This window comes from Nicotiana tabacum, chromosome 3, assembly GCF_000715075.1.
Source record: "Nicotiana tabacum cultivar K326 chromosome 3, ASM71507v2, whole genome shotgun sequence".
NCBI classification, from domain to species: domain Eukaryota; kingdom Viridiplantae; phylum Streptophyta; class Magnoliopsida; order Solanales; family Solanaceae; genus Nicotiana; species Nicotiana tabacum.
The window spans coordinates 85,337,814-85,364,949 of record NC_134082.1 but is presented as its reverse complement, the minus strand read 5'-3'; the positions used below and the strand labels follow the sequence as shown (position 1 = coordinate 85,364,949).

Sequence of the window (27,136 nt, the reverse complement as noted above, 5' to 3'; positions counted from 1 at the left end):
TAAAGAATATTGAATTGGAAGTGTGTAAAAGTGCAGAAGGGTCGTGCCCTTTATAGTGCAGAAAGAAATTAAGAAAAGGTAAGAAAATAATTTCGAAATCAATCACATAAGGTCTCCCTTCAATTAAAGGATTCTGATTTCAAACGGGCAAGATAATTAAGGAAAGAGTTTGATCAAAATATTTTCCAAAGTAGTACAAGAAGGGTAAATACACAGAAGTTATTTAAGGAAAGAGTTTGCTAGCAACACGATTTGTGCAAATAAGGAAAGGCAATCAATCAATAGCCAGTAAAAAAATCAGAAATTGCATTTTGGTATGAATGAATCCAACAAGAAAAAGGTGAAGAAAGGTTTAATTAAAGAAAAATCAGTAACAATCAATCGATCCTTATTAAAAGGAATTCTGAATCAATCACAAATTGGCAAAACCTTTTTTGAAGGAAGAATTCATCATATATAAAGTGCACAGACATGTGAATCAAGAAAGAGTTGTCATGCTAATTAGAAAAGCCTAGCATAGAAAAGTTCAGAGTCAAAGAAGTTCGAGTTCAGTACAAAGACTCAAAACGAGTCTGAGAAACCTAGAGTTCCAAAATAGAACCATAGTCTCAAACACAAGATCGAAACTCGCCAAAAACCCCCAAACCCTAGGGTTTTCAACTCGAGTCAGATACAGAGAAAAGAAGACAAATAACGGAAACAGGCTCAGAGGTCTTTCAGAGACTTATGAGAAAAAAAAGATGTAATAGCAAGTTTGAAACAACAAAGTTAGAAAGCTAATTTGAAGCATAAAGAACACATTTTAAGAAAGCTTGGAACTTAAACAAGTTTCAAAAGAAAAATGAGATAGTATAGCACTTAAGAGAACAGTAGAGGAAACATGTTTAACAAAGAACTCAAACAAACTCCAGAAGAAGGTAACTAAAGACCTAAAATCTTAGTAGAAAATACAGTAAAGGAACATAGGGGTAAACGAACACATAAGATAAACATGTGAAAGCATGATATAGAAACCAGTAGAAGAAAGAACGGAGCACAATAGAAGAACATGCAAAATAAGGCAAACATAAAGATACAAGAGAAGAACATGCTAGGTAGAAAAAGAAAACATACAAACATAGCATAGACAGATACACACAAAGAAAAGAAGAGGAAGAGTCAGAGAAACATTTCAAAAAAAATTCAGAAACCCTAAATCGAAAAGAAACAAATTTTGAAAGAAAAAATTGGGGAAAACGTTTTAAAACTCCAGTAGAGCACAGACATAGCATAGATTTAAAAAAACAACCAGATAAAAACCTTGAATGGCTAAGGTTTCATAGAAACCCTAGAAATGAGAAAGGCTTGGAAGAAAAGTCCGATCTTGAGTCGGAGAGGTTAGAACCAGGTTCGAAATGCTTTGGATGTGCCGGAGTAAGGCTGGAAAGGTCTCAAAATCATGGATCTGAGAGGATCTGAATGGACACCATTGAGGTCAGACCTCAAAACTTCGAACCCCAAACGTTTGAGAGTGGAGGGAGGTGAGTACAGGCCATCCACGGCCTGAGAAGCCATGGATTCCGGTGAGGTTGTGGTCGGAGAGGATGAGAGAGGCTAGGGTTCCAGGAACCTTCGAGAGAGTTTAAGAGAGGGAGAGTATTCAAAGGCGGCTGAGAGATGGAAATGAGGGGATTAGGGTAAGGTAGGTGGATTAAAAATGGTAAGGGGTGATCGTAGCCATTGATCAAAACGATCAACGGCCTGGATTAAAAGGAAGACCGGGCGGGTTAATTGGTTGGGTCGGGGGTCGGGTTAAAATTAAAATTGGACCGGTCCAATTGGGAGTCAAGATTGGGTCAATTGGGGGCTAAAATTGAAATGTAATGGGGCTACAATTGAAACGAAATGAGGCTAAAATTTACATAGCCAGTTTTTCCCTTTTATTTTACAAAAATAGTAAAAATAATTTTGAAAACAAATTAAAAGTACTGAATCAGTAAATAATATATAAATATTAATTTAAAAATACTGGAACCAATTTTATAATTATATAAAAATGCTATTAAATCTTAAAGTAGGCTAGAATTGCAATTATATGCAATTTAGCTTTAAAAATACCAAATAAATTTGTAAAAATATATAAAAATTATATTAACTATATTTTGGTATAAATATAAGAATAAAATAAATTATTCACCAAAATTAATAATTTTGGGAGTAATTATTGATTTTGTACTGCTAAAATGGACAATAAATTAGTTTTAAAAATCGGAAAAAATCGGAAAAAATACTAAAACACTTGGACATGCTTATATATGCGTACATATGTTATTTTGAAAGTATTTTGTATATATAAAAAATATACAGGGAAAAATTGGGTATCAACACTGTTGAATATAACTCAAAAAGCTTATTTTTTCCGCTTGAATTATAAACACTGTTAACCTTCATTAACTGGGTGCCTCGTACTCTTTTTCATCTTGTTTATTTTGCTTGTTGAAACTTGTATTTATCTTCGGAATCTCTCATTGCTTTTCACCATTAAGATGGATAGGTATTCTTGCCTCAAGACTCCTTATCAAAAGGTTTACACCTTTCAGTACGCACATGATCTGCTGAAGACCTTACATTTACTTATCATAAGCATGTTGCAAAGTCAAGTTCCTCTGACTCAACTCTTCCATAGCCATGACTTTTACCAACCATCTTTCTGGACGTAGGTATCGTCTTATTATGAATAAAATAGAAGTTAGAAATTTTAATTCTTACAACTGAGCCCTACCACATGATCTAGAGTAAGAAGAAAGAGTGACAGTCCTAAATGCCCTGTAGCCTCCCACTTATAAATGTGGTGCACGACACACCCATAAACAAGACTCTACTAGACATGGTCTATAGGCAACCCTAGGACAGAACAGCTCTGATACCACTTTTGTCACAACCCAAACCGATGGGCCGCGACGGGTGCCTGAGTCCTATCTGTCAAACACCCCTAAGCATGCGTCTAAGATATGAACCTGTGTAACATCTGCTGCATTACAAAAATAACATACGTGAAGGAACCCTGCCATCAAGGCATATGTATGTATACGTGCAGAATACAGTGGGCGAGCCGGCAAGGCTTCTATAGACAATTATACATCCAAAACTGAAAGCCGACAAGGCCACATACAACCCAACTAGACATACTGTCTACAGACCTCTAATAGAAATATAACTGTACAAAGACGGGACTGAGCCACGTCATACCCATATATATATATATATATATACAAACATATCGTACATATATATGTATCGTACCAAAACAAAAAGTAGCTCCGGATCAAGTAGAGCGCGCCAACTCTCGTTGATCAAGAATCCTAAGAAGGGGGACCATCAGCTTGCCTACCTGCACCTGCGGGCATGAAACGTAGGCCTCATGAAATAGGGCGTCAGTACGAAAAATGCACTGAGTATGTAAGGCATGAAAATAAGTACGTAAAAGAATAGATGAAACATGGAATAGAGAAATACCTTTAAATCTGAATAACTCTGTAAATTTTGAAACATTTATAATATCATGCACATGCATATAAATGTCATGCCATGCATAGGTATGGGTGTACATAATATCATCAAGCCACTGAGGGCATCCCATCATATCGTCTCGGCCACTGTGGGCAACATCATCAACATATACCAGCTGATCAGGTGGTGGTGCGTATATAACGCCATAACCTCTTCCTATATCTCATATACATATACATACATATATACGTATATATAACGCCGTTTGAATCATCTTTCAGCCACTATGGGCAACATCATCATCATATATCAGCTGATCAGGTGGTGGTGCGTATATAACGCTGTAACCTTTTTCCATATCCCATATACATATATTTACATATATACGCGTATATAATGTCATCTGGTCATGGGTCAATGCACATGTATAAATGAGTGAAATGCATGAAAAATACATAATAATCTCGATATTCTTTCTAGATAAACTTTTCCAACTGCGTATTATTTGAGACCCATGAACAGAAGATAATAATAATTCTCATGGGGAATCAAGAATATAGACACCCCTACTATTTCTATGAATAGAGTAATTTATAGAAATTGTGTATTTGCTCGTTTCTTCAGTATAATTTGGACAATGCCAAAAAAAAGAAGGAAGGATCTTAACATACATGTTCCTTGAATTATTTGAACGAATTTGCATCTACGAAATTTACACTTGGATTCTTAGAAATTCGAACGAAACTATTTTTCTGCTTCTAACATTTTGTGAACCAAGGATCAAATGAATGTAATCTAGATGTTATTTTGTTCCAACGTTTTCTTTTGGTTCCTTGAGAACTTTGGAGGAAAACGTTTCTGTTTCTAGCTTTTTGCTACTAAATAGTTATATCTCATTTGTGACAATAAGTTTTTGGACTTATAATAAGAAGCTTATACCAAGTCTTTGTAGCCAAGTCTTGTTTGATAAGACTTTGACCAGGGAGCTCTCACGTTCTTGGCATTTGAAATTCACTTAATATGTGCTAAAATTTGGCAAATTCTTAAAGAATGGACAAAGAATCCAAGGTAACTCATATGGTATATGGATTTTTAGAATGTCACCTTATATATAAAATTAAGAGTCATTTCTAATTGCTCTTAGGCTGCCACGTTACTTTGGGGAAATTTTATTAATTTTATCCACTTATTAATTAAATGGGGTAATGTCTTGTTATTCGGTAATTAATCAATTATTCGCATAATTTAAAAATTATCTCAAATTACTTAAAATTATATTTATTTTTAATATATTATATACATCGTACTACTATGGTCATATGGTACCTTGCATGGTACTAGTACATAATTATCGGGTATTATCGCTCGACCCGTATTTTATCCCAAATGCCAAATTTGGACGAAAATTCGTTTCCTTTGACTTGCTTCCCCTCTCACCTTCACGAATTTACTTTTTACTTGTTTGAAATAGCATAATGCTTATAATCTCAAAATAATCTCATTCCCGAACTTACGTCGATTAACTTACGATGACACTTTAACGTACGGAAAATGCAGAATGTAATATCTCATTTTCCGAGCTTCCGTCAATTTACTGATGGCGTACCTTCACGTACGAAAATATGGGGTGTAACAGTATTGACGTCCCTTTTGCTTGGGGACGCTGCGTTTCATGCCCGCATGTCCTGATAGATAGGTTGAGAGTCCTCCAAGTAGGCTGTCAGCTCAGCGAAAGATATTGGTGCGCTTCATTTGCTCCGGAGTTGCTTATTTGGTTAGTATGATTTAAACATCTATTGATTGGTATGTCGGGGCTCTATCCCGACCTTATGACGTTTATGTACTCTTAGAGGCTTGTAGACATATGTCATGTATATGAAAGACGGTATGGCATTGTCGGCCTATGTTCAGTGTATGATCGATTATTTTGGCCTTATAGGCCCGTATGTCACATGTATAAGTTTTTATATCAGGTTGGGTCATCCTATATTGAATATTCCCCTGTGTCTATTCTGGTTAGCCCATGACGGCCCGTTTGGACCATTTGCCAATGAAAGTATGATAAGAAATATATGTTATGTTGGTACTCGGTTGAATAAGGTATCGGGTGCCCGTTGCGGCCCATAGGTTTGGGTCGTGACATTCATGATCTACGGCCGCACTCAAAATTGTGCAGTTCGCATAGTGCCCTTTTAGCTTGGTTTTTTTTCCTTATCTAAAATTACTCATTCTTGAGTTATTTTCATCTCTTTAGCTCATATTCTAACACTCCCGCAAGCAAGTACATTTTACTAGTTTTCGGGAACACTTTTAAGCAATTTTGAGCTAAAACGAAAATAAAAGAGTGTGAATAAGTAATCAAAATCCCTACTTATCACATCCTACGGTGAAAAAATAGGATCGTGACAGAGAAGCGCTAGAAAATGCTGATGGTGCTTTGTAAATTGTTAACGGCGCTTTATGAGTCGCTACTGATGCTTTGTGACCCGCTAATGGTGCTTTGTGCACCGCTAACAACATGAACTACTAATGGCGCTAACGACGCTTTGAGAACCTCTAATGGCGCCCTGTGAACCGTTAGCACCACTTTGTGAAGTGCTAACAGAGCTTTATTAACCACTAACTACGTGAACTGCTAGTGGAGCTAAAGGAGCTGTATGAGCAAGCAACTAACGACACTTTATGAACTGCTAACAGTGCTTTGTTGTGGTTCTAACGACACTTCGAGGGCCTCTAATGGTGCTTTCTGAGTCGCTAACGACGCTTTGTGAACCACTAACAGTGTGAATCGCTAATAAAGCTTTGTAACGGTGTATATCGCTAATGGCGCTAATGCTGCTTTATGAGCCACTAATGCCACTTTATGAACCACTAACAATGCTTTGTGAACCACCAATAGTGCTTTGTGAATAGCTAACAGTGCTTTGTGAACCGCTAACGGCATGAATGGTTAACGATGCTAACGATATTTCAGAATGATTAACGGTGCTTTGTGAAGCGGTAATGGTGCATCGTGAACTGTAAAGGTAAAAAATATCTTTCAAAGGCGTTAAGTAAGTAAAAACTAAATTTAACTCGTGTTAAGTACGTAAAAATTACCTTTAAGATGCGTTAAATACATAAAAACTAAATTTCTTACGCGTTATGTACGTAATTTGCGTTTAAGACGTGTTAAGTATGTAAAAATTGCCTTAAGACACGTCAAGTACTTAAAATTACCGTTAAGATAAAAATTGCATTTAATACGCGTTAAGTACGTTAAAAACTACCTTTAAGACGCATTAAGTACGTAATAACTACCTTTAAGAAGCGTTAAGTACATAAAATTATATTTAAGACGTGTAAATGTGTAAAACTACCTTTACAACGCGTTAATTAGGTAAAAATTGCCTTTAAGACGCGTTAACTATGTAAACATTATTTTTAAGAAGCATTAAGTACGTAAAAATTACTTTTAAGATGCGTTGAGTACGTAAAAAACTGTCTTTAAGACACGTTAAGTACGTAAAAACTATATTTAACACGCGTTAAGTATGTGGACTATTTTAAGATGCATTAAGTACAGTGATGTAGCCACACAATGCCAAGGATGGTCAAGCGAACACACTTTACAGGATGATTATACTGTGTATATATATAGGTTAAATATTACTTTATATAGTTGTATATTATATTTTGAACACCCTTGACATAGTTTAGTGAGGTAAGCCAACAATCAAGAGTGTTCAGAGTGAGGTATTGTTTACAGGTTTGAATCCCTATCATTTTTATTTGCTCATATTGTTTGCCAAAACAAAATGGAGATCACCATGTGTGGTCTATTTGACTCTTTTTCGATCTAAAAAATTCCTAATAAATAACTCTTACAACTTAAAATTTGTGTAAAACATACAGCTAATCTTAAAAGTTGTTTCTTAAATAGTGTTTATAATTTAAAAGTCAAGCTCTACAAAAATTTCTTCAAACAAAAACTCATCATATACTACAAAGTACAAACCCTCTTGAGCCTCTCTTTTCCTTAGTTTTATGCTTACTTTACTAGTAAAATTTATTTTATTGTCTTGTTTTATGTTAGTTTTGATTTAGGAAACTATAATTCTTCTGCAAGTATTTTAATTGCTTAGCTAAATATTGCGTAGTTTGATTTAAAAATTTCGATGCAATTACTCATTGAAAAATTTATTGACTGGTTAAGTACGTAAAAATTATCTTTAAGACAAGTTAAGAGCATATAAATTATCTTTAAGACGCGTGAAGTGCGTAAAAATATCTTGTAACTTAAATTCATTATACCACAAATCCATGCAGCAAGATGGTGCGGTTTTGAATTCCTTTAGGACAAGGATTAATTACTGTCGATTTTTCTTGTTCCCAAATCTATATTTTTCTAACAAATTGAAGGTAAAATCTATTCTGCTATTAACAATTTAAAAAAAAAAAAGTGAAGCATCTCCAATGTCAAAATGAAAAAATAAGGGAATTTTATTGATCATTCTTAATTGCGATCCAAAAAAAAAGGAACACAAATCAGTCTTTGGTCTCTCTCTCGCCAACTCGTTCTGGTTCACTAGGAGCTGGTGGAAGGAAGTTTGAAGTAGAACCTATGTGTTTTAACGTAACATGTGATTTTAAGAACACATGTGCTTAAATAAATTGAAATATAGGGAGTGATTTTTCTTTTTTTTCCAATTAATCCAATGTTCTGTCGATAACCGCCACGTGTACACTCTCTTTCATCAACGGCCATGGACTTTCTAATTGTAATCGTAAGGCCAAGATATTTTACAATATTTATTTATACCCACAAACTTCTAAAACCCTACTACTACTGAGTACTGACTGAGCTCGGGTTTAAGGAAAAGTTCTCATCAACACAACAAAGGTACGTTTTTTCTTCTGCAAAATTCCTCCTATATATCTGTCTCCTGTTACATAGATTGTTATTATTTCAATTTGTTGCCACAGTTGTTTAGTTTTAGTCAAAAGGTTAGGGTTTTAGCCATTTCCATTCTGTTTCTTGAACACCAGTACTAGTTTACTACAATAAGTCTTGGTTTTGGATTTTTTCACTTTTTATATGATCCTTTTTAACTAGTTATGCCAGCTCCTCTCGATTGAAAATTCTCATTTTGGATATCAATAGTGAGCCTATTTGGATGCGGATTGTTGCTACTAAAAAGGTCATTTTTTTAATTGTTTTGTTGGTGGGGATTGGTGGATTTTTTTATTGATACAATGATTAGTTCATGACCCGTTTATTTTAGTGATTTCCTGCTTTTAGTTGTATGAAAAATGTGGAATATTTGATATGTGTTCCCTTTTATATGATTGTCCTTGACTGAACATGTTACTTTGAACTAGTTATGATATTCTTGCAAGTGGAAGAAAATATCGAAATAATGGTTGAGAATTTAATCTGAAGGTGTTTGATATCAGAATGAATTTGAATTCTTGAAGTTGTGAAAATTGTATTGAATAATGTTTTTAATGGGATGGATCACATATTTTGGGACGTTCCAAAATGGAAAGACTGTCATATAAATTGGGACGAAAGGAATATGAACTTAGAGAAAAGTAAAGATTCATTCTTTTTCTTTTTTGCACTGGTTCAAAATATCTAGTGCCTTTCAGCAGTTTATGGTGGAAATGGAATTGATTCAACGACCAAAAATTTCTTCTGTATCTAACATCTTAATGCTTATTTTAATGTTGATGTTTAATACTGACTCTTGGTGTTCTGTTTTTTTCATAGGTTTAAAGATGGCTTTTGTCAATAAAATTGGAAATATGCTTAAACAGATTGTAAGCAGGCACGCGAACTTGGAACTGTGTGCCTCTAGAACATCACTTTACCAGGCTATAAGAAGCATGTCTTCTTCAAAGCTTTTTGTTGGAGGTAAAAGGATTTTGTTCCCCGTTGTAGTTGCTATGTTCTTTTTGTTGCTCTATAATTGTCAACTATTGACTGCAGGTCTCTCATGGGGCACTGATGAAACCTCTCTGAAAGAGGCATTCTCACAACATGGTGAAGTGATTGAAGGTATTTGTCTTATGACTTTACCTCTGTTAATTTAAAATTGTGCAGTGGACTCCATAAGTGTGGTTCACCAGAGCCTATGAAATTAATTTGTGTTCTGAACAAATTAGAATATATATCACTGAAATTGAAGAAAGGATAATATCTATCGTTCGTGCAGCTAGAGTTATTATGGACCGTGACACCGGAAGATCCAGAGGATTTGGCTTTGTTAGTTTTACGTCAACTGAAGAAGCCGCAAGTGCATTGACTGCCTTGGATGGCCAGGTAATTATGTCCAGGTTTCTTTCTGAACTGCTGGTGAGAGTTATTCTTGAAGAATGACAAACGCCTTCAGCTTTTTTATTCACCTTCACTTTTTGGTGCCTTTCTTTTATATTGTCACCAAATTGCTTTTGTCTATTTCTTCAGTCAAATGAGATGAATTTTTTCGAACTAGCTGATATTTCTTATTTAACTTTTCAGGATCTCCATGGGAGACAGATAAGGGTTAATTATGCCACAGAAAAGCTTCGTGGCAGTTTTGGGGGTGGTTATGGTAGCGGTGGCGGATATGGTGGGGGAGATGGAAGTTTTGCAGGTGCTGGAGGTTATGCATCCAGCAATTATGGAGGTGGTGGTAACTACGGTTCCAACAACAGTTATCCTACAGGTGGTGGCAACTATGGTGGAGGAGTGCGGTATGGTAATGGTGAAGGTGGCAATGATGCTGGAGGTGTCAGACAAGGCAGTTTTGGCGGTGGATATGGTGGTGGGAATAGTGGAAATTACAATGCTGATTTCACTCAGGGTATGGTGAACAATGGCGTCGAAGAACAGCTTAGTGCAGACCAAGGGACTGAATCTGTAAACAGTGATTTCACACCGGGTGCTGAAGGAAGTTACAGGGATGACGATGATGAGCCAAATGGCTATGCCAACTCCAGGGGTTGATAATATGTCCTTTCATGCCATTCAAGAACTTCGCTTCCGGCACGTACATGTTCAGAACATGTGTTGAGGCAACAAAAGTATATTCTATTTCCAGCAGGCTACTGATTGCGTAGTTTATCTAGTTTTATGTATGTGTAGGATTAAACTGTAACTTATTTTACCATCTTTGTTCTTTCTTTTCAAACGGTGTTCATTTTGGAGCTCTCCAAATACCGATTTTAAGCATTGTGCAGTGCTAATCTTTTGCTACTCTTTCGTTTCTTTAGATGCTTAGTGGTGTTCGCAAAGTGTATGATTATATGATCATGATAGAAGGGGATTGTATTAGATGAGAAAAAGGCGTTTGCTTGGTGGTACATTTATTGACCTTTTCGCTAAAATGAGATTAAGGCATTTGGGGGTGTACGATCTGAAATTTGAACAAGAAATAGATGTTGTACATGTTAAATTGATTACATCCCATAATTAACAAGTGGATGTATTTCTTTACTTTACAGTCGGTAGAGTTAAACACATACTTGGATCTTCAAGCTGTTTTGTTACTTTTACGTTGATAAAGTTCTAGACACTCAGAACTTGCTGATTACATGCGAGTTTCAATGGCTGCTTATTGTTACTAAAAACACAATCAGTTCAACAAATGGGAGCCATTTCTTTGTTCGGTGAGAAAAATTCCTTCAAACTTTCACACTGAAACTACAAGCAACAGCGTCAAAGAATTTCTAGTTTCGACTTCCTGGAGGAAAGGATAATGGAAATACAAGGTTGTGGAGTCTCCACAAATACATAGTCCTCTTGGGTTGGACATCAATTGCTATCTAATATCAACTTGGCACAATACTACAGAGTCTTCTCTATTTTTCCTCTTTCCCCATTTTGGTCCCCCCCTTGCTTCTTTGTCTTTTTCTTTGGGTTTTTTTTTTTGTTGTTGGGGGTGGGGGTACATATTAAATATTTCACAATAAACATGATCCTCAGCCAAGGAAAATCCACCAGCCAGTTCCAGGTACATTGAAACGATCATTCAGTCCAGTTAACATTCAGCTGCTGCCAAAATTTTCAAGAGATGTGCAATGCTCATTATTAAACAGCCCAGAATGGTTTCGGAGCTGCTAACACATTTGAGCTGCTTTTCAAAGGTCTGTCAATTGCTTCATCAGTGTCATCATCGTCATCATCATCCCCATATTCCATTAGCTGGACTAAAGTATCTGAGATGTACAAATTGAATCAAACCATTAAATAATCAGCATGGGGTAAGGGGCAGGGCAGTGTGAGAAGGTGAGGATAGTAGTCGAGGGTGGAGGGTGGAGGGTGGAAATCAGAGTCAAATGCTACTTTATGAAACTTGTTTTCCCTACTCCCACCAGGGAAGGTGACTTCCCTGATTTTTTTCTAGAGAAAATGTTTTCCTTCGTACCAACCAGACATGGAAAAATCGGAAAACATTTGTTTTCCTTCATACCACATCCTTAGTAACAAGAAATGCAAGAAAAGGAAGGGGGGGATGAAGGTCTGTAGGTCTCACTAGTATACAAGCCAAGCAAGAGTTAATTTAAATCTTGAGACCAAAAGGCTAGAGTACTAGCAAATACCTGGAACAATTTTACATGGTGTTTTGTGAGCTACATTGTTGGCATGCACTTTCTCTGTTGATGAATGAAACTTTGGTGGTGGTGGTGGTGGAGGAGGCATCATCCTAGGAGGTGGCGGTGGCATCGGACTGGATAATGGCTGAACCAACTTTTTCGGAGTCGCTCCAATGTTGCATCGATAACCTGCGTCTAACATTCGATCCTGAGGCGTTGGGAGCTCTGAACCCTGCAATGAATTCTGACAACCAAAGAGGGAGATGGAGTCCACCCATAAAACTTATCAATTCCAGGAAAGGGAGGTAAAAGTTTTGAGTTTTCCAAAAACATACTTGAACACTCTTTTACTTGTATAGTAGCAAGCAAGCTAAGTTTAAAATAAATGTATGATCCTAAGAATTATTGATTTCCACTTGAATAACTTGCAAATGTTGGATATGCAACTTAACTTTTCTTCTGTCACTTGCTACAAGGAGCTTAGATCATTAATGGGCAGCCCGGTGCACCAAGCTCCCGCTATGTGCGGAGTCCGGGGAAGGGCCGGACCACAAGGATCTATCGTACGCAGCCTTACCTTGCATTTGTTTCCACGGCTTGAACCCGTGACCTCCTGGTCACATGGCAGCAACTTTACCAATTACGCCAAGGCTCCCCTTCAAGGAGCTTAGATCATTATGTTTGGAAAATGAAAATATTGCAGATGCCCAAAACAAAAACATTTTCTGTTTAGAGTGAAGAAGAAATTGTTTGAAAGCCTCACATGCAGAATGTAATGTGATCTCAGTCTTATCACCCTTTGAATAGTAGAGGCAAAGTTGGTTATTGGTTAAGAATGTGCATTTCAAATTAGTTTATAAACAATTGACAGAATGCCAAAACCAAAAGGGGCATGGTCTCTATGCATCGGCACCATAAAAAAGAACCGAAATAGCACGCAGCAACCCATGCCTCCATGTCCCAGAATCCTGTGAAACATACAAAGGTCCAACAGAGTTCCACTATCAGCCTGTTAGCTTCATACAAGGTCAGAGAAATTACCTGGAATATCAAGTAGAAAAGGTTAGACCAGAAATAAATATATGCATTTATCTGAAAATGTTAAGGAAATTTGAGGAATTTCAAATGCTCAATTTGGAACAGCAATGTGATACAAATTTAAAGTGAGAACCAAGGAGAAGTCCCGTTCTTTTTATCTCTCCCCCCCCCGACAACTCTATTGATTAGATATTGTTGAATTTTATCTATGCAACGCAATTAAGGGAATGAAAACGAAGGAAGTGAAGAAATTCTCCCTTCTCTGTCTTGATTTGGCTAGAGGAAAACAACTCTTTCTTTTGGATCACAAAATTTCTTTTATCTCTCTACGATGGAGAATGACTAGTAAAATCAAGATAAGAAGGTCTAACTTATACTAAAGTCGACTTAAGATTAATAAGAAAAATATTTTTCGACATATAAAAGCTGATGGATTCTAAACTTCGTGACAAGTCCATTTAGTTTGAGTTAAAATGCAATCACATAAACAGGATACTACTGCGCAGAAGACCACTCAAGCTGTAAGAAATAATTAAGGACATAACTTATGATATAACGAGGCAGATATACAGGCTATTGCTATGATGCCACCGTTTATGAAAGGTTAGTTTCAGCATAACTTTGGAGAAACCACAGGAGTTTCGAAAGTAGGCAAAGAGGCCCTCAAAATGAGGAATAGGAATCAATACAACTTCAGTGACCTCTCAGCCATAACCACTAAAGGAAACTTCCTTTCTTTTTTTTCTTTTTTTTTGAGTCTATCGGAAACAGCCTCTCTACCTTCAAGGTGGGGGTAAGGTCTGTGTACACACTACCCTTCCAGACTCCACTTGTGGGATCTGGGATTACACTGGGTTTATAGTTGTGTGTGTAAATCAGCAGCACAAAGTTTGTGTTGGACACCAAAATATGGACGTTACATCAGCGAAAAGCCAAAAACCTACAATCTCTATTCTTCTTACAACGAATCTAAAACTTCTAGAAGCATGGTCATCTATATATTCAGAGGTGGATCCAAGATTTTAGGAAGTTGGGTTCACCATTACGATAAGGTTGGATCCAGGATATAAATTTTACGGGTTTAACCTTTAGTTCTTACTATGGCACCCATTAGCTTTTGGAATTAGAAGTTCAAAATTAATTTTTCTAAAAATAGTAATAGTGCCACTATTCATATATCATCAACCTTTTTTTTTGAATCATATTCATCTAAGTATCATTTTAGCCCTCATCCAAAAGAAAGGCCATTGGAGCAACAATTTTTGCACTGCCAGTGCCCCATTGCGTACTTCAATGAGCAGAAAGCGATAACAGAAGAACCCCTGAATACTCCAGTCTAGATTCCTTTGCCAGAAATTATAACAAGAACTGCTTTCAGTGTTCTTCCTCACCATTTATAATTTTCTCATCAAAAACCAGTTAAAGGCAATTGCCTAGAGATACCTTAGTATAGGTCAAGGAGATTTAGCACATACCTGGTTTACAGTTGCTTGGCCCTTTCCAGCAGCCGGCAGCTCCTGAAATTTACGCTTCTGTGCAGGACGCTTCTCCTTCTCAGAACCTATACTTGTCTGTGAAGTGATGCTTGCTCCTGTTGTAGCTGGAGCAACTGTGGCGGTGACTGGAGAAGTAGAATTCCTAAGAGCCAAAGCAACTTGCTGCAGAGGAGTGACTTGTGGATATATACCATCATAACCAATATAGCTTGTTCTGCTTGTAACTAATTGATGAGGATAGCAACCGGTGGGAGGTTGAGATGGCACAGGATTCAGAGAACCTACAGGTTGAGGTTGAGGCAATGTACTGTGAGAAACAACATTAGTCACGCCTGCAGCTGCAGTCACGGGAACTGCTGCTGCTGTTGTGGAGCTCAGAATCTGTGCAGCTACATTGGCTGCAGGTATGCTATTGACTTCTGATTCACTTCCAGAACTCTGACTGCTGGCTAACGGTTGTGGTGGAGGGGGAACAGCACCATAAACCTTACAAGAAGAGACTCTGCACAATGACAGTCACAAAAATGAGGATTCGGGTATGTCTAACAACAGAAGAAACAGAATCATACCAAACAACAACCATATAAACCTCTTCTGAACAAAAAGTTAAAATGTTGCAATTACATTTCAAACACTCAAAGAAACATGCATACCTAGAAGCACCACACTCCGCACAAATAGTATCCAAAAGATTTTCTGCCAAAAGCTTTGCGCGCTCAAGACTTGCACTGTTATTGTTTGATATGATTAAATGCAGAGGTTGGTGCACATCTGCACATAAAAATAATACATTCAAGAGGAATCTTTATTATAACCAAGAAACCCCCGAGGGCCAGTGGTGCATAGTTGATAACTGATCTTATCATGCTAACTACGGAGCATGGGAAAACATTGCCTCAAAAATCAACAAATAGGCACCTTCACCCTGTCCTCCGTCTGAATATCCCGAACCACGCCCTCTTAGCAAGACAGTCGATCCAGTTTCATTTATAATGTGATTTATATACTGATCCTGCACTTACAAAAGCCAACCACCAGCACAGAAGAAAAACTCTCCAAATGGACGGAGATGTCAGAGAAAGCTCAGAACATTAGAATCTCTTGGCTTTCTATAAATTAGAGTAAATTTAAGAAGAGCACATCAAGAATCAATGCATGCCAAAACAGGGTGGGGAAATAGATTACACAGAATCTACTGGAAAGAAACAATCATATAATTACTCAGACCAGAATCTGATCAATAAAGAGAGACAATAATTAATCAATGCCAACATCAGATCAATAATAGAGAAGTAAAGACTGGTTGTACTTTCCCGATATCTGAACTTGCAAGCAACTCACAACAAATAGAGAAAAGAAATTGAAAAGGAAAATGGATAAAAATCATACAATAAAAGGTTCTGCCATTTTATGTTGCTAACTATGCGAGAGATCTCCATTGAAAATTTCCCAAAACAGTTAACCCTCGACCATACCACCATAACTCAACAAACCAGGGGGAAAAAGGCAAAGTTAGATAGAGGGAGCTCACATTTGGTCCACGAATTCGAGCAGCAATATTTGCTGATGGATCAGCCTCAAAGCCCAGGTAGACACAGGTGCTAAGCAGATGATTGACCTGATGGTAAAAGAGTTAGATGTTACAGTAATTTTCTGGCATCAGCTCCTGTCAAACCTTACCAGATACTACTTACCTTCAATCCATTGTTAACAGTACCTTGCTTCAGCATTTCCTCCACTATAGCGGCAGCACGATCAACTGCTTTAATCCTCTCCAGTGTTGTTTCTAGCTGAATCAACCATAGTACTTGTAAATACACCGTAACAATAACTTTACACAGTACAGTGAGGTCAAAACATTAAAAACATGATAGATTACAGAGATAAGTCCCACTTCAAAGAACGTCAATATTTCTTCATAATGTGACCCAAGATAAGTTCAACTTCCATATGAGGAAGGGTTTTATCAAATACAACATAACCAGAAAGTTAACGAGGCCCCCTTTTACATTTCTCTACTCAACATCTTTTTAAATTTGTTCCTAAGAAAGCAAAAATAATTTGTGGACTTCTAACTCTAAACTTTTATCTTTTCAACTCTCACTACCTTAGCCAAGTCAAACAAGAGCATTAAATTAGGATGGATAGATAAAAATTGTAGACATTAAAATAAAAATAAAAAATAGAAAGGTTCAGAAATGTGAATATGATCTGCTCCACCACAGCTTTTGCTTTAAAAGAGAAAAGATTTCCAAGATTCTCCAACCATATGTAGTAATTAGTATATATTGGATAAATCGGGAAAAAACCTAGCAGTAAATGAACTCTTAGCTAGAGAATAAAGCAGAAGAATATTGATGGTAACCACTTCAATGGTCGGGAAAACACAGAAACCAAACTAAGAGAAACAAGTTAACAATAGGCAAATGTGTTGAGTAATTAAAATGCTCAGAAAAATGATTCATCTATGCAATTTAGTGATGGACAAAACTTTATTAGCAATCTTCCTGAACCAAATGGTGCATCTTAAAAGCAAATAACTAAATTGCTTACATGTGCCCCAGCAGAAATATGAAGGTAGAGGGGTTTTTCACCATCAGATGGTGCGTTTGGAGGCCTGTATCTACCCCTGCAATAGCCAGGTTAAACAGGTATTACACTGCAAATAAAAGCTAAACAATGAGCAATATAAGACTTCATGATGTACTACCTAGTTATAACCACAGCGCCCGAGCTCTTCTGAATCTGCAGAAACAATGATAATTAATCAATAAATAATGTGCATAACCTTAATATAATCACTTTTTGCTTCTCGACTCCTCTTTAGTATTACAGATAAAAAAAATATTCACCTCTTCCTGGGTTTGGCGCTTTGTGAGCCTGTAACGAACAGCCGGATCAGCGTCATTAATGACAATTTCTCTTGCTATCAACTCATCCTGAATTTTTGGCTGCAATAGTTCATGATAGGAAAATCAGAAATGACCCAAACAAAAAAGAAAGCTGATGTTAAACAACAGTATGTAGAAGGATAACAGAAAAATGGCATAAAGTGCATGGCAGATTCAATATAAACTCAAAGGACGCATAACAAACACATTAACTGCTGATTTGCAGTAGGACAGCAGCAGGAAAGTGAACCAGAGAACGTGTTGATTAATGATATAAGGAGGCAGATAATGGGAAAAGGCTACTGATAACAGAAATAATGTCCGGCCCAAGGAAAAGGAAGAGAAGCACATGTTGGGTGATATGTGAATAATACATTGATAATAACAAATAGAGGTGGGTGACAACTCTCAAGTAATAGGGGAAAACTTCCAAACTAGAAAAGATTAAGCAGCAGCTTCTCCGATAAATCATACTTGAATTAATTTTTGGGCAACAATGAGAGGATGCTGCTGCACTGTAGTAGCACCAATAGCGGTAAGAGGATTCACAAAAGCAGCACCTAAGACTGGAGCTACACCAGGTAATGGGACACCAGCAAAAGATCCCATGTGTGCCAATGGAAAAATCCCAGATACTGCTACTCCATCTGGAACAAATGTCTCCGCAGGCTGATCCCACTTTCTCCTCTTCCTGGAAGATGTTGAAAAGTTAAACCACCAAAAGAGTTTATGTGGAACTTCTTATTAGACTATAAAGTTGTTGCCGACATGATTGAACTTGGTACATTTTTTCCCAAATATTTACCAATCAATCAAATAATTTCTTAGGTATGAGCTTCGCATCTTGTTTGTGCTCACATGCCGGTACCAAGCGCAAAAAAAGAGGAGGGTTACTGTAGATACATCAACAGAAAACCAATCAATTTATGACATGAATCTCAACTATGACTCAATCCTAAACTAGATGGGGGCAGTTATGCGAATCTCTATATCAATTCAGCTCTATTCGGCCTGAGTATATAAACTTTTATGCTTATTTTTTTTCCTCCTCTGCAGCATAATGCAAACAATTCCACTAATGCTTATTGTGTTAAACCAGCTTCTCTAAAAAAAACAAAAACAGCTACTATCCCTCAGTCCTAAACAAGTTGGTCGGCTATACAAATACTCACTGAACACGTTAGTCTACTTAAATCATATTATGCCAATATTATGCGAATACAAATAAGAAGTATCAGAAATTCTGTATATTTTCCAAATAAATCTCTGAAAGGTTAAACCGCTCCTAGAAAGTATATTTGAAAATATTACTTCCACTACCTGAAGGGGAGCTTTGGTGTAACTGGTAAAGTTGTTGTCATGTGACCAGGAGGTCAGCGGTTCGAGCCGTGGAAACAGCCTCTTACAGAAATGTAAGGTAAAGTTGTGTACAATAGACCCTTGTGGTTCGGCCCTTCCCGGATCCCGCGCGTAGCGGGAGCTTAGTGAACCGGGCTACCCTTTTTACTACTTCCATTACCTCAATGTCAGTTGTTCCTATAGAGTTGCAATTTTATAACTAATGCCAATTTTTCCAGCTTAGCATCAGACTAAAAGGATATTGACAATCTCATAGAGCCAATAATACATCAAAAGGATTATCGTGGAAAAGTAGACACAATCATGCGAAATTTCAATCAGCTAGGCTAAATCCCAAACGGTGAAGGTATACACAATCAATCAAAAACATGTTCAGGAGATGGGGAACAAAATTTAATAAATACGTGAAGTTTCAATTTTTTACCTAAGTCAACGATATTAAGAGAAACTTAGATCTCAATTGAAGTGCCTTCGATATTATAAAATTATAAGGACGAAAACTTTATGCACCTTTGCTTCGGGGATGAAGAATTGGAGTCTAAAGATTCGGAAGATGAAACTCTAGGGCAATTATCCTCCGTCATTGCTGACAAAATTTCTAGTTCGTTCGATTGCAATGCTTCTTTTGATTCAACAGAGCGAAGAATGAATAAGTTTCCCACAAACAAAGATTTCAGACGCATCTAAGTGTAAGAATTTGTGGCGTCCAGACTCCACATTGCATTTGGATTTCGGTGCGAACGGCCAAATGCTGAGCGCTGCTCGTCCAGGGATATGGATCTCGTGACATGCACGTGCTAAGAGATTTACCCATTGTCAAATAAATTATGATCTAATCACACAAGAAAGCTGGAATAGCTCAGTTGGTTAGAGCGTGTGGCTGTTAACCACAAGGTCGGAGGTTCAACCCCTCCTTCTAGCGTTTCATATACCTATTTTTTCTTTTCGGTTTTAAGCAAATGCCGCTTGCACTTGGAGTAGGATTTTCATAGTATACGGAGTGTAACTGATTAATTTTAGGCAAAATACATAAGTGAGCCCTTAAATTTGGCATTTTTGGTCACTTAGACACCTAAACATAGAGTTGTTCCTATCAGGCACTTCAATTAAACTTTTTATGTGCCAATTAAACACTTTCTAGACCATCTGAGAAAAACTTTTAGAAAAATTATATGTGTGTGTTACACTTGCCTCTAACACCTTAAATTTAACCACTAAACTTTTTGCACTTGGAGTAGGATTTTCATAGTATACGGAGTGTAACTGATTAATTTTAGGCAAAATACATAAGTGAGCCCTTAAATTTGGCATTTTTGGTCACTTAGACACCTAAACATAGAGTTGTTCCTATCAGGCACTTCAATTAAACTTTTTATGTGCCAATTAAACACTTTCTAGACCATCTGAGAAAAACTTTTAGAAAAATTATATGTGTGTGTTACACTTGCCTCTAACACCTTAAATTTAACCACTAAACTTTTTCCACGTAATTAAATTGTCCACCTTATAAAATTAAATCCCAAAATAAATTGGAACTCATTTTCAAAAAATGAAAAACCTGACCTTCGGCTCTGGCAACTTTGTGCCCTAAAAAACTTATTGAAAATTTCCTCCGTTCAATTTCATCTCACTTCTTCTTGTTTCGGTTTCACTGCAATATCAAGTTATTCTCTCTATTCCTCGTCTAAGTTGGTGCTTTTCATGTTGATTCTCGTGGGTTTTTATTAAGTTTTCACTATCGACTCGTGGTGGTGCCGACAGATTAGTGACAATATTTTTATCCCAACTTTCGAGGTATTGTTTCTCCTCTTACTTACTTTGTTTTGATGTATTCAAGGGTTTTTCTCATTAATAGAGAAATTAGGATTTTTTTTTTAATTATGTGTGTGAATATTCTCTTAGGTAACTGTGTCCCTTTTTTGACTTTTCGTTCAGGGTAATTTCTATGTCTGATTTCATAGTAACTTTGTCTTCACTATGGGGGGCATTAATCAATGACCTTGTACCTACATATGTTGGTGAAAAAGGTGTGGAAAATTTTTCAATTGACAAAGACCATTTCTCATTGTGTGAATTGTCTTACTACACAAAAAAATTGGTTATGATACTGTTAGAGGGCTATATTGTAAAAACTCAAAAAGCAATAACTTTGAGTTGGTAGATTTTGATTTAAAAATATTAGACCTAGTTAAGGACTTAGAACATGGTGACCTATTGGACTTATATGTGTCACAAGTTGTTAATGAGGTTGTAGTTGTGGACAGTGTGGCCCCAACTATTTATTTTAGTGGACCAGAAGTTGGTGAGGGTGATAATATATTTATTGAAGATTCACATGGGGAGCAAGCTGATTTTACAGAAGGGGTGCAGGTTGGTGTAGATGATTTGTCTGATCTAGAAGGTCTTGAAGATGGAGTCCGAAACCAAAATGTTGTCTTTTTGGACAAAAGTAACATTAATAAGTGTAAAAAGAAAAAAGTTACCATTTTATATATAGCGCAGTATAAAACCAATTAACTGTGTTATATATATAACACATTAAATCACCACATTATGCACACAACCATTGGGTGGCCTAATGGTTGAAGGGTAGCTATAAAGGTGGTTTTGTCCTTGAGGTACAAGGTTCGAATCCTTACACCAACTTTCTTTATGAGTTTTATTTTATAGTTAAAATTTCCATAAGTTAAAATTTCCATAAGAGAATAATATATACATATATAGTTTAATCTATTGGTTGAATTATTTTATTTTTTGATATCTTTCTTTCTAAATTTAGTTAGCAAATATATATTATTCAATATATAAGAAAAGAATACAATCCAAAAAATTAGAAAAATATCTGAACATTTATATTATATTAAAAAAGAGAATGGTGAAGCATGTGGTTAAGTCAAGTGGTTAAATCAAATGGCAAGCTAAAAAAAATTGTAATTTTTTTTTTGAATAGTCTAAAATATTTTGAATAATCAAATAAATTTTTTATCTTGGCACTTGACTTGACTAATCAAATAGTCTAATTTTATCTTGACCTATAATTACGGTACTAAATGATAATTATAAATAAGTATGATTAACTCTGAATTCAAAATATAAAATTTATTTTTTAGTTAGGAATTTTTATATATCAATATGATAAAAATCAAGAATATTGCTTGGCATATAATATTACCCCTTATATGATAATATTTAAATTGTAAATACCTAATTATTTCTATAAAAGGAATAATATTATATGAATATTCTATTTCATATATAGATATAGCTACAAATATACATATAAATATAAATTTAAATGTAGATATATAGATTAAATTTGTCTAAGATTTATTAAAATAGAGCATAAGATTTGTTAAACTATTTCCATTAATTATGTTTCTATTTGTAATTCAAATTTCTATTGTTGTCTTAAAATTAACCAAGTGGCTTCTTTTTAGCTTGCCACTTGACTTAACCACATGCTTCACTATTCTCCTTTTAATATAATATAGATGTCCATGTATTTTTCTATTTTTCGGATTGTATTCTTTTCTTATCTATTGAATAATATATATTTGCTAACTAAATTTAGAAGAAAGATATCAAAAAATAAAATAATTCAACCAATAGATTAAGCTATAAATAAATAAATAAATAAATATATATATATATATATATATATATATATATATATATATATATATATATATATATATATATATATATATTATTCTCTTATGGAAATTTTAACTATAAAATAAAACTTATAATTCTAATTTGAAAATAAAAGGAAAAAAAATAATTTTATTTTATGTATAATAGAAAATAACAACTATTAAAAGTATTGATTGATTTTTTAAAGAAACAATAAAAGACTTCTCTATTAAAGTATCTATATCTAAACACTTAAACCAAATAATAAAAAGAAACAAAAAATGAAAAAGAAATATTAAAATACAAGAATATTGGTGTAGGGATTCGAACATTGTACCTCAAGGACAAAACCATCTTTATAGCTACCCTTCAACCATTTGGCCGCCCAATGATTTTGTGTATAACGTGGTTAATTCATGCACTATACATATATAGTGCGGTTTTAAACCGCGCTATACTTTAACGGCTAAAACACTGTTAAAGTATAGTGTGGTTTTATACTGCGCTATATATAGAATGGTAACTTTTTTTTTACACTTATTAATGTTACTTTTGTCCAAAAAGACAACATTTTGGTTCCGACCTCCTTGAAGATGAACTAGACAATAGCGATAGTGACTCAGAGTTGGATGTTATTCCAGTAAAAGATGATTCTGATGTAGACGAAGAACTGAGATTTTTCAGGCAAGAGAGGAGAACCAAAAAGCTGAGGAGGGATAAGTTGAGGCATGAAATCAAAACTGACAAACAGAAGAAGAACCCAGTTGTAAATGAAGATATACCTCTGGAAGAAACTGGTGTAGATAGAGGCTTTGAAGATTATGGAAAGGACAAAGCAAACAAATATGCAGGAAAGTTAGGGGGGACGAGAAATATATTGGTAGTTCAGATCTGGATAGTGATGATAGTGGAGATGAGTTAGATGTTGATGCTGTTAGGGGTGTTGATCTGCCACAAAGAAGACAAAGCAAAAAAGTAAGGTATGATGGTAATTGTGAGGTATCTATTTTTGAACTTGGTATGATTTTTGAAAATACTAGTCAATTTAGAAAGTCTGTAGCAGAATATGCTATTGAATATAAAGTGCATTTAAAGTTAAAGCCTTAATAAAAAATATAGAGTTAGAGTTAAGTGCAAAAGTAAGAATTTGTACAAATGGGAGCTATATGCAAGTAGAGATAGAGATTCTGGAGATTTCATAGTGAAGAAATACCATCCATGGCATAAGTATACTAATAAAAATAAAAATTGTTTACTTCCAAGTATATAGCCAACAAATACAAGGACAAAATTATTTCTCAACCTTATATAAGGATTTGGGAAATTCAGGAGATGGTCAGGGATGGTTTGGGGTTATATGTAGGAAGAACTATCTGCTATAGGGCAAAAAAGAAGGTAGTTAGTGATTTTATGGGTGATTGGAGGCAAGAGTTTACAAGATTATGTGATTATGCAGACATAATAAAACAAACAAATCCTGGAAGCTCATGTTGGATAAGGATAGATTAAGAAACTAAGCCGGGGAAGAATTTATTTGTTTATTTCTATGTTTGTCTGCATGCTTTGAAAATGGGCTGGTTGGAGGGGTGCAGAAAAATTATTGGATTTGATGGATGTTTCTTAAAGGGATCTTGCAAAGGTAAACTTTTAATTGCAATAGGAAAAAATGGAAATAACCAAATGTACCCAATTGCTTGGGCAGTGGTGGACCAAGAGACCAAGCATAGTTGGAGTTGGTTCATTAACTACCTGATTTTAGATTTGCAGTTAGGAGATGGTTAAGGATTGACTGTGATGTCAGATATGCAGAAGGTAATTCTTACCTCTATTCAATTTAATTGTATTCTGTTTTTTCTTAATAATGTTGTAAATGTCATAACTGTTATATGTTTTTTTTCTTTTGTAGGGACTTGTGCCAACCATTAGAGAATTGTTACCCAATAGTGAGCATAGAATGTGTGTCAGACATATCTGGAGTAATTGGTCAAAAAAAATGGAGAGGGGAGAAAAGAAGAATACAGTTCTGAAGGTGTGCCAAATCAAGTTATGAGGTCAAATTTAAGGAAGAGATGACTGCATTAGAGAAACTTGGAGGCAAGAAAATTTGTGAAGATCTCCTGCACTATAGAAAAGAAGGATGGTGTAAGGCTTACTTTAAAGAGCATGCTAAATGTGACGTGGTGGAAAATAACATGTGTGAAACCTTTAACTTGAGGATATTAGCGCCTAGACACAAATCTGTTATCACTATGCTAAGGATATTAGGCACAAAATAATGAACAGACAGGCTGACATGATAATTTTTCAAACACTTGGATCTCAGATATTTCACCTATGGCTAGAGCGATATTAGAAGAGAACAAACTGTTGGGTAGGAAATGTAAAGTCATTTGGAATGCACATACAGGGTTTGAGATAATGGATGGTGGTCATAGGATGACAGTTGATTTGAGGAACCAAACTTGTAGTTGTAGAACTTGGAGATTGAGGGGAATTCCATGTGCACATGCTATTTGTGCATTTTATCACTTAAATAAATAACCTGAAGACTATGTGGAACATTGGTATAGAAGGGATACATTCCTGAAGGCTTACAATTACTTTATTCAGCCTATTCCTAACATGAAGATGTGGCATGAGTCAACTAATACTCCAATTGAGCCTCATGCACCTAAAGCTATGCCTGACAGACCAAAAAAGTGCAGAAGAAAGGCTAAAAATGAACCAAGAAAAAAATGTGGAAAGCTGTCCAAAAAGGGAGTAAAAATGACATGTTCCAAATGTCATCAAGTTGGACACACCAAAAAAGCTTGTCAAGTTGTGGTAATATTTTAGTTTTATCTTCATTATATCTTTTAATAATTTAGATTTACATCTTGTTGTATCCTAATAAGTTTTTTTACTTCCTTTTATTTCTAGACTGGTATGGGAATGCCTACACAACCAGGTAATTTCAGTCAAACAACAGAACTAAATATATGGCAAGAAAGTGCACCTAGCAGTTTAAGTTAACCAGCATACACAACTCCTCTTTCTGTTTGTGATGATACTACAGCTGTTAGAAGGGTCAACGAAACTCAACCAACAGGGACAGTAAGAGGCAAAGGAAGAGGGATTGGAAGGGGTAGAGGCATACCTCTTCAGACTTCATTTGGGACAGCAACTGGAGAAGGAGTCAATGCTGCAATCGGACTTGGTAATGGACATGCTGTTACAAGTGGAAGAGTGATGGTTCTGCTACTGAAAGTGTCCCAAGAGGTGGGTTTTCTGGGCAAAAGAGGCCGAGAAATGTGGGCTTTGGACTATACACAGATCATAGAGCTGGAAGCCAAATCCTTAATGTGTGCACCTTTCTGTTGGTTTATTTTTTATATATAAGCATAAATTTGATTGCCATATTTTAACTTTATTTATTTATTGTTAAGCAGCCTGGTACATCTTCAGAAAGGTTTGAGATGGGTGGTAGAAATATGAAGGATGCTAGTGCAACCAATATTGACATTGGATTTAAACCGAGAAAATTGCAATGGAAGGGAAGAGAAGCAGTCACTACCTCATAGTTGCAGAGTATGGCTGCTGCCAAGAAATCTTCATCCAGTATTGACAAGTGGTTGAGCTAGGAGTTAAAGTACTAATATAAGATAGGATTTAACATTGGATATAATTAGTTGCACTTGTGTATTTGATAGCTTTTAAGGCTTTCTTATTTGCTTATGAAATAGTTGCACTTGTGTATTTGACAGCTTTGCTCTTTTGCTGAAGTACTATTTTTGTTAAAAGTTGTTAATGTCAAAATGCAGCTTCTATCAACCACTTGTGTGTTTTAGTTTGTAAAGTTCCATTCCAGTAGCTTACAAGTGCCTTGTAAAGAGAACAAGCATGCCAATTGAGAATAGTCAAATTCATGTAATGATCAACAAGATACTACAACTTCAAACTAAACTAGTAAAAGCAGCTACTGGACACTAAAAACTACTAAGCTGTTAAAACCAGTTACAACTTGTTTGGATGGTTGTTACATATCATTTCATAATGTATCATATCGTATTGTATTATATTGTATTGTATCGTTGGATGAATGTGAGCACGTGATTTTTGTTTTGCGCGACAGTCGCTCCAAAAGAATAAAAATTGGTCCTGCTGTACAATTTTGGATTTCTGTACGGTACTTTGTTGATTTATTTGTGACTTTTGCCTGTTTTTATTTATTTATTTGTTTAAAGCAAAATACAAAAAATGTGTGGGTCATGCATAATTCGAACCGTAATCCGGTCATTAAATAGAAAATCATAAATAGGCACCCTCGTCCGTGATTTCGATTTGTTTGATTTTGCCTGTTTTGAAATATGTTAGTGTGTGTGCAAATAATTGTATTGAGTGTGCATTTAATTTTAATTTTGATTTTTTGTTTAGTTTTAAAATAAATAAGAAAAAGAAATAAAAAAAAAGAAAAAAAAGAGAAAGGACCCCTTCTTCTTCCGGATTGGGCCAATTTAATAAAATTGGCCCAAACAAACAATGCCCAAAACCCAGGCCTGCCCGGTCCAGACCACTTAGTGCCCAGGGTGTCCAAATGACGTCGTTTGGATCGTGCCTGATCTGGGCCGTTGATCTCAGAGTGATTAACGGCCAAGATCAATCCCCCGTAACCCACCAACAAACCCGACCCGT

The 27,136-nt window shown here is 35.8% G+C and overlaps 2 protein-coding genes and 1 non-coding gene across 6 annotated transcripts; 2 read left to right on the top strand and 1 right to left on the bottom strand.

Annotated features, from left to right (window-relative positions):
* The first annotated feature begins 8,234 nt into the window (after positions 1–8,234).
* Positions 8,235–10,708, top strand: LOC107776960 (glycine-rich RNA-binding protein 4, mitochondrial-like). Of its 2 annotated transcripts, XM_016596919.2 has the most exons (5): positions 8,235–8,371; positions 9,242–9,385; positions 9,461–9,529; positions 9,687–9,793; positions 9,992–10,708. In XM_016596919.2, the coding sequence occupies exons 2-5, from the start codon at positions 9,250–9,252 to the stop codon at positions 10,457–10,459; spliced, it is 780 nt and encodes a 259-aa protein (XP_016452405.1). In that variant the 5' UTR covers positions 8,235–8,371; positions 9,242–9,249; the 3' UTR covers positions 10,460–10,708.
* A 401-nt stretch (positions 10,709–11,109) lies between these two features.
* Positions 11,110–19,586, bottom strand: LOC107776959 (protein RIK). Of its 3 annotated transcripts, none has more exons than XR_001646102.2 (12): positions 19,343–19,586; positions 17,948–18,164; positions 17,435–17,533; positions 17,293–17,327; positions 17,136–17,211; positions 16,277–16,372; positions 16,114–16,200; positions 15,501–15,594; positions 15,236–15,353; positions 14,562–15,084; positions 12,055–13,089; positions 11,110–11,670 (listed from the first exon to the last, which is right to left on the bottom strand). XR_001646102.2 is itself a non-coding variant. In XM_016596918.2 (12 exons), the coding sequence occupies exons 1-12, from the start codon at positions 19,513–19,515 to the stop codon at positions 11,543–11,545; spliced, it is 1,884 nt and encodes a 627-aa protein (XP_016452404.1). In that variant the 5' UTR covers positions 19,516–19,583; the 3' UTR covers positions 11,110–11,542. The 3 variants fall into 3 exon arrangements, 1 of the variants encoding a protein (XP_016452404.1); XR_001646103.2 differs by having other exon boundaries at positions 12,055–13,016; XM_016596918.2 differs by having other exon boundaries at positions 12,055–12,292; positions 19,343–19,583.
* Positions 19,587–19,680: 94 nt separating this feature from the next.
* Positions 19,681–19,754, top strand: TRNAN-GUU (transfer RNA asparagine (anticodon GUU)). The gene has a single exon. It is a non-coding gene; the product is annotated as a tRNA-Asn (tRNA).
* Positions 19,755–27,136: the final 7,382 nt, after the last annotated feature.

What these genes read in the sequence shown, in the direction of transcription:
- LOC107776959 (XM_016596918.2), bottom strand. Translation starts at nt 19,515, where the DNA reads ATGCGTCTGAAATCTTTGTTTGTGGGAAACTTATTCATTCTTCGCTCT. An exon ending in TCTTCATCCCCGAAGCAAAG is followed by an intron (nt 18,165 to 19,342) that starts GTGCATAAAGTT and finishes AACATCTTCCAG; the next exon opens with GAAGAGGAGAAAGTGGGATC. An exon ending in AGACGGAGGACAGGGTGAAG is followed by an intron (nt 15,354 to 15,500) that starts GTGCCTATTTGT and finishes TTTTATGTGCAG; the next exon opens with ATGTGCACCAACCTCTGCAT.
- LOC107776960 (XM_016596919.2), top strand. Translation starts at nt 9,250, where the DNA reads ATGGCTTTTGTCAATAAAATTGGAAATATGCTTAAACAGATTGTAAGC. An exon ending in TTCAAAGCTTTTTGTTGGAG is followed by an intron (nt 9,386 to 9,460) that starts GTAAAAGGATTT and finishes TATTGACTGCAG; the next exon opens with GTCTCTCATGGGGCACTGAT. An exon ending in ACATGGTGAAGTGATTGAAG is followed by an intron (nt 9,530 to 9,686) that starts GTATTTGTCTTA and finishes TCGTTCGTGCAG; the next exon opens with CTAGAGTTATTATGGACCGT.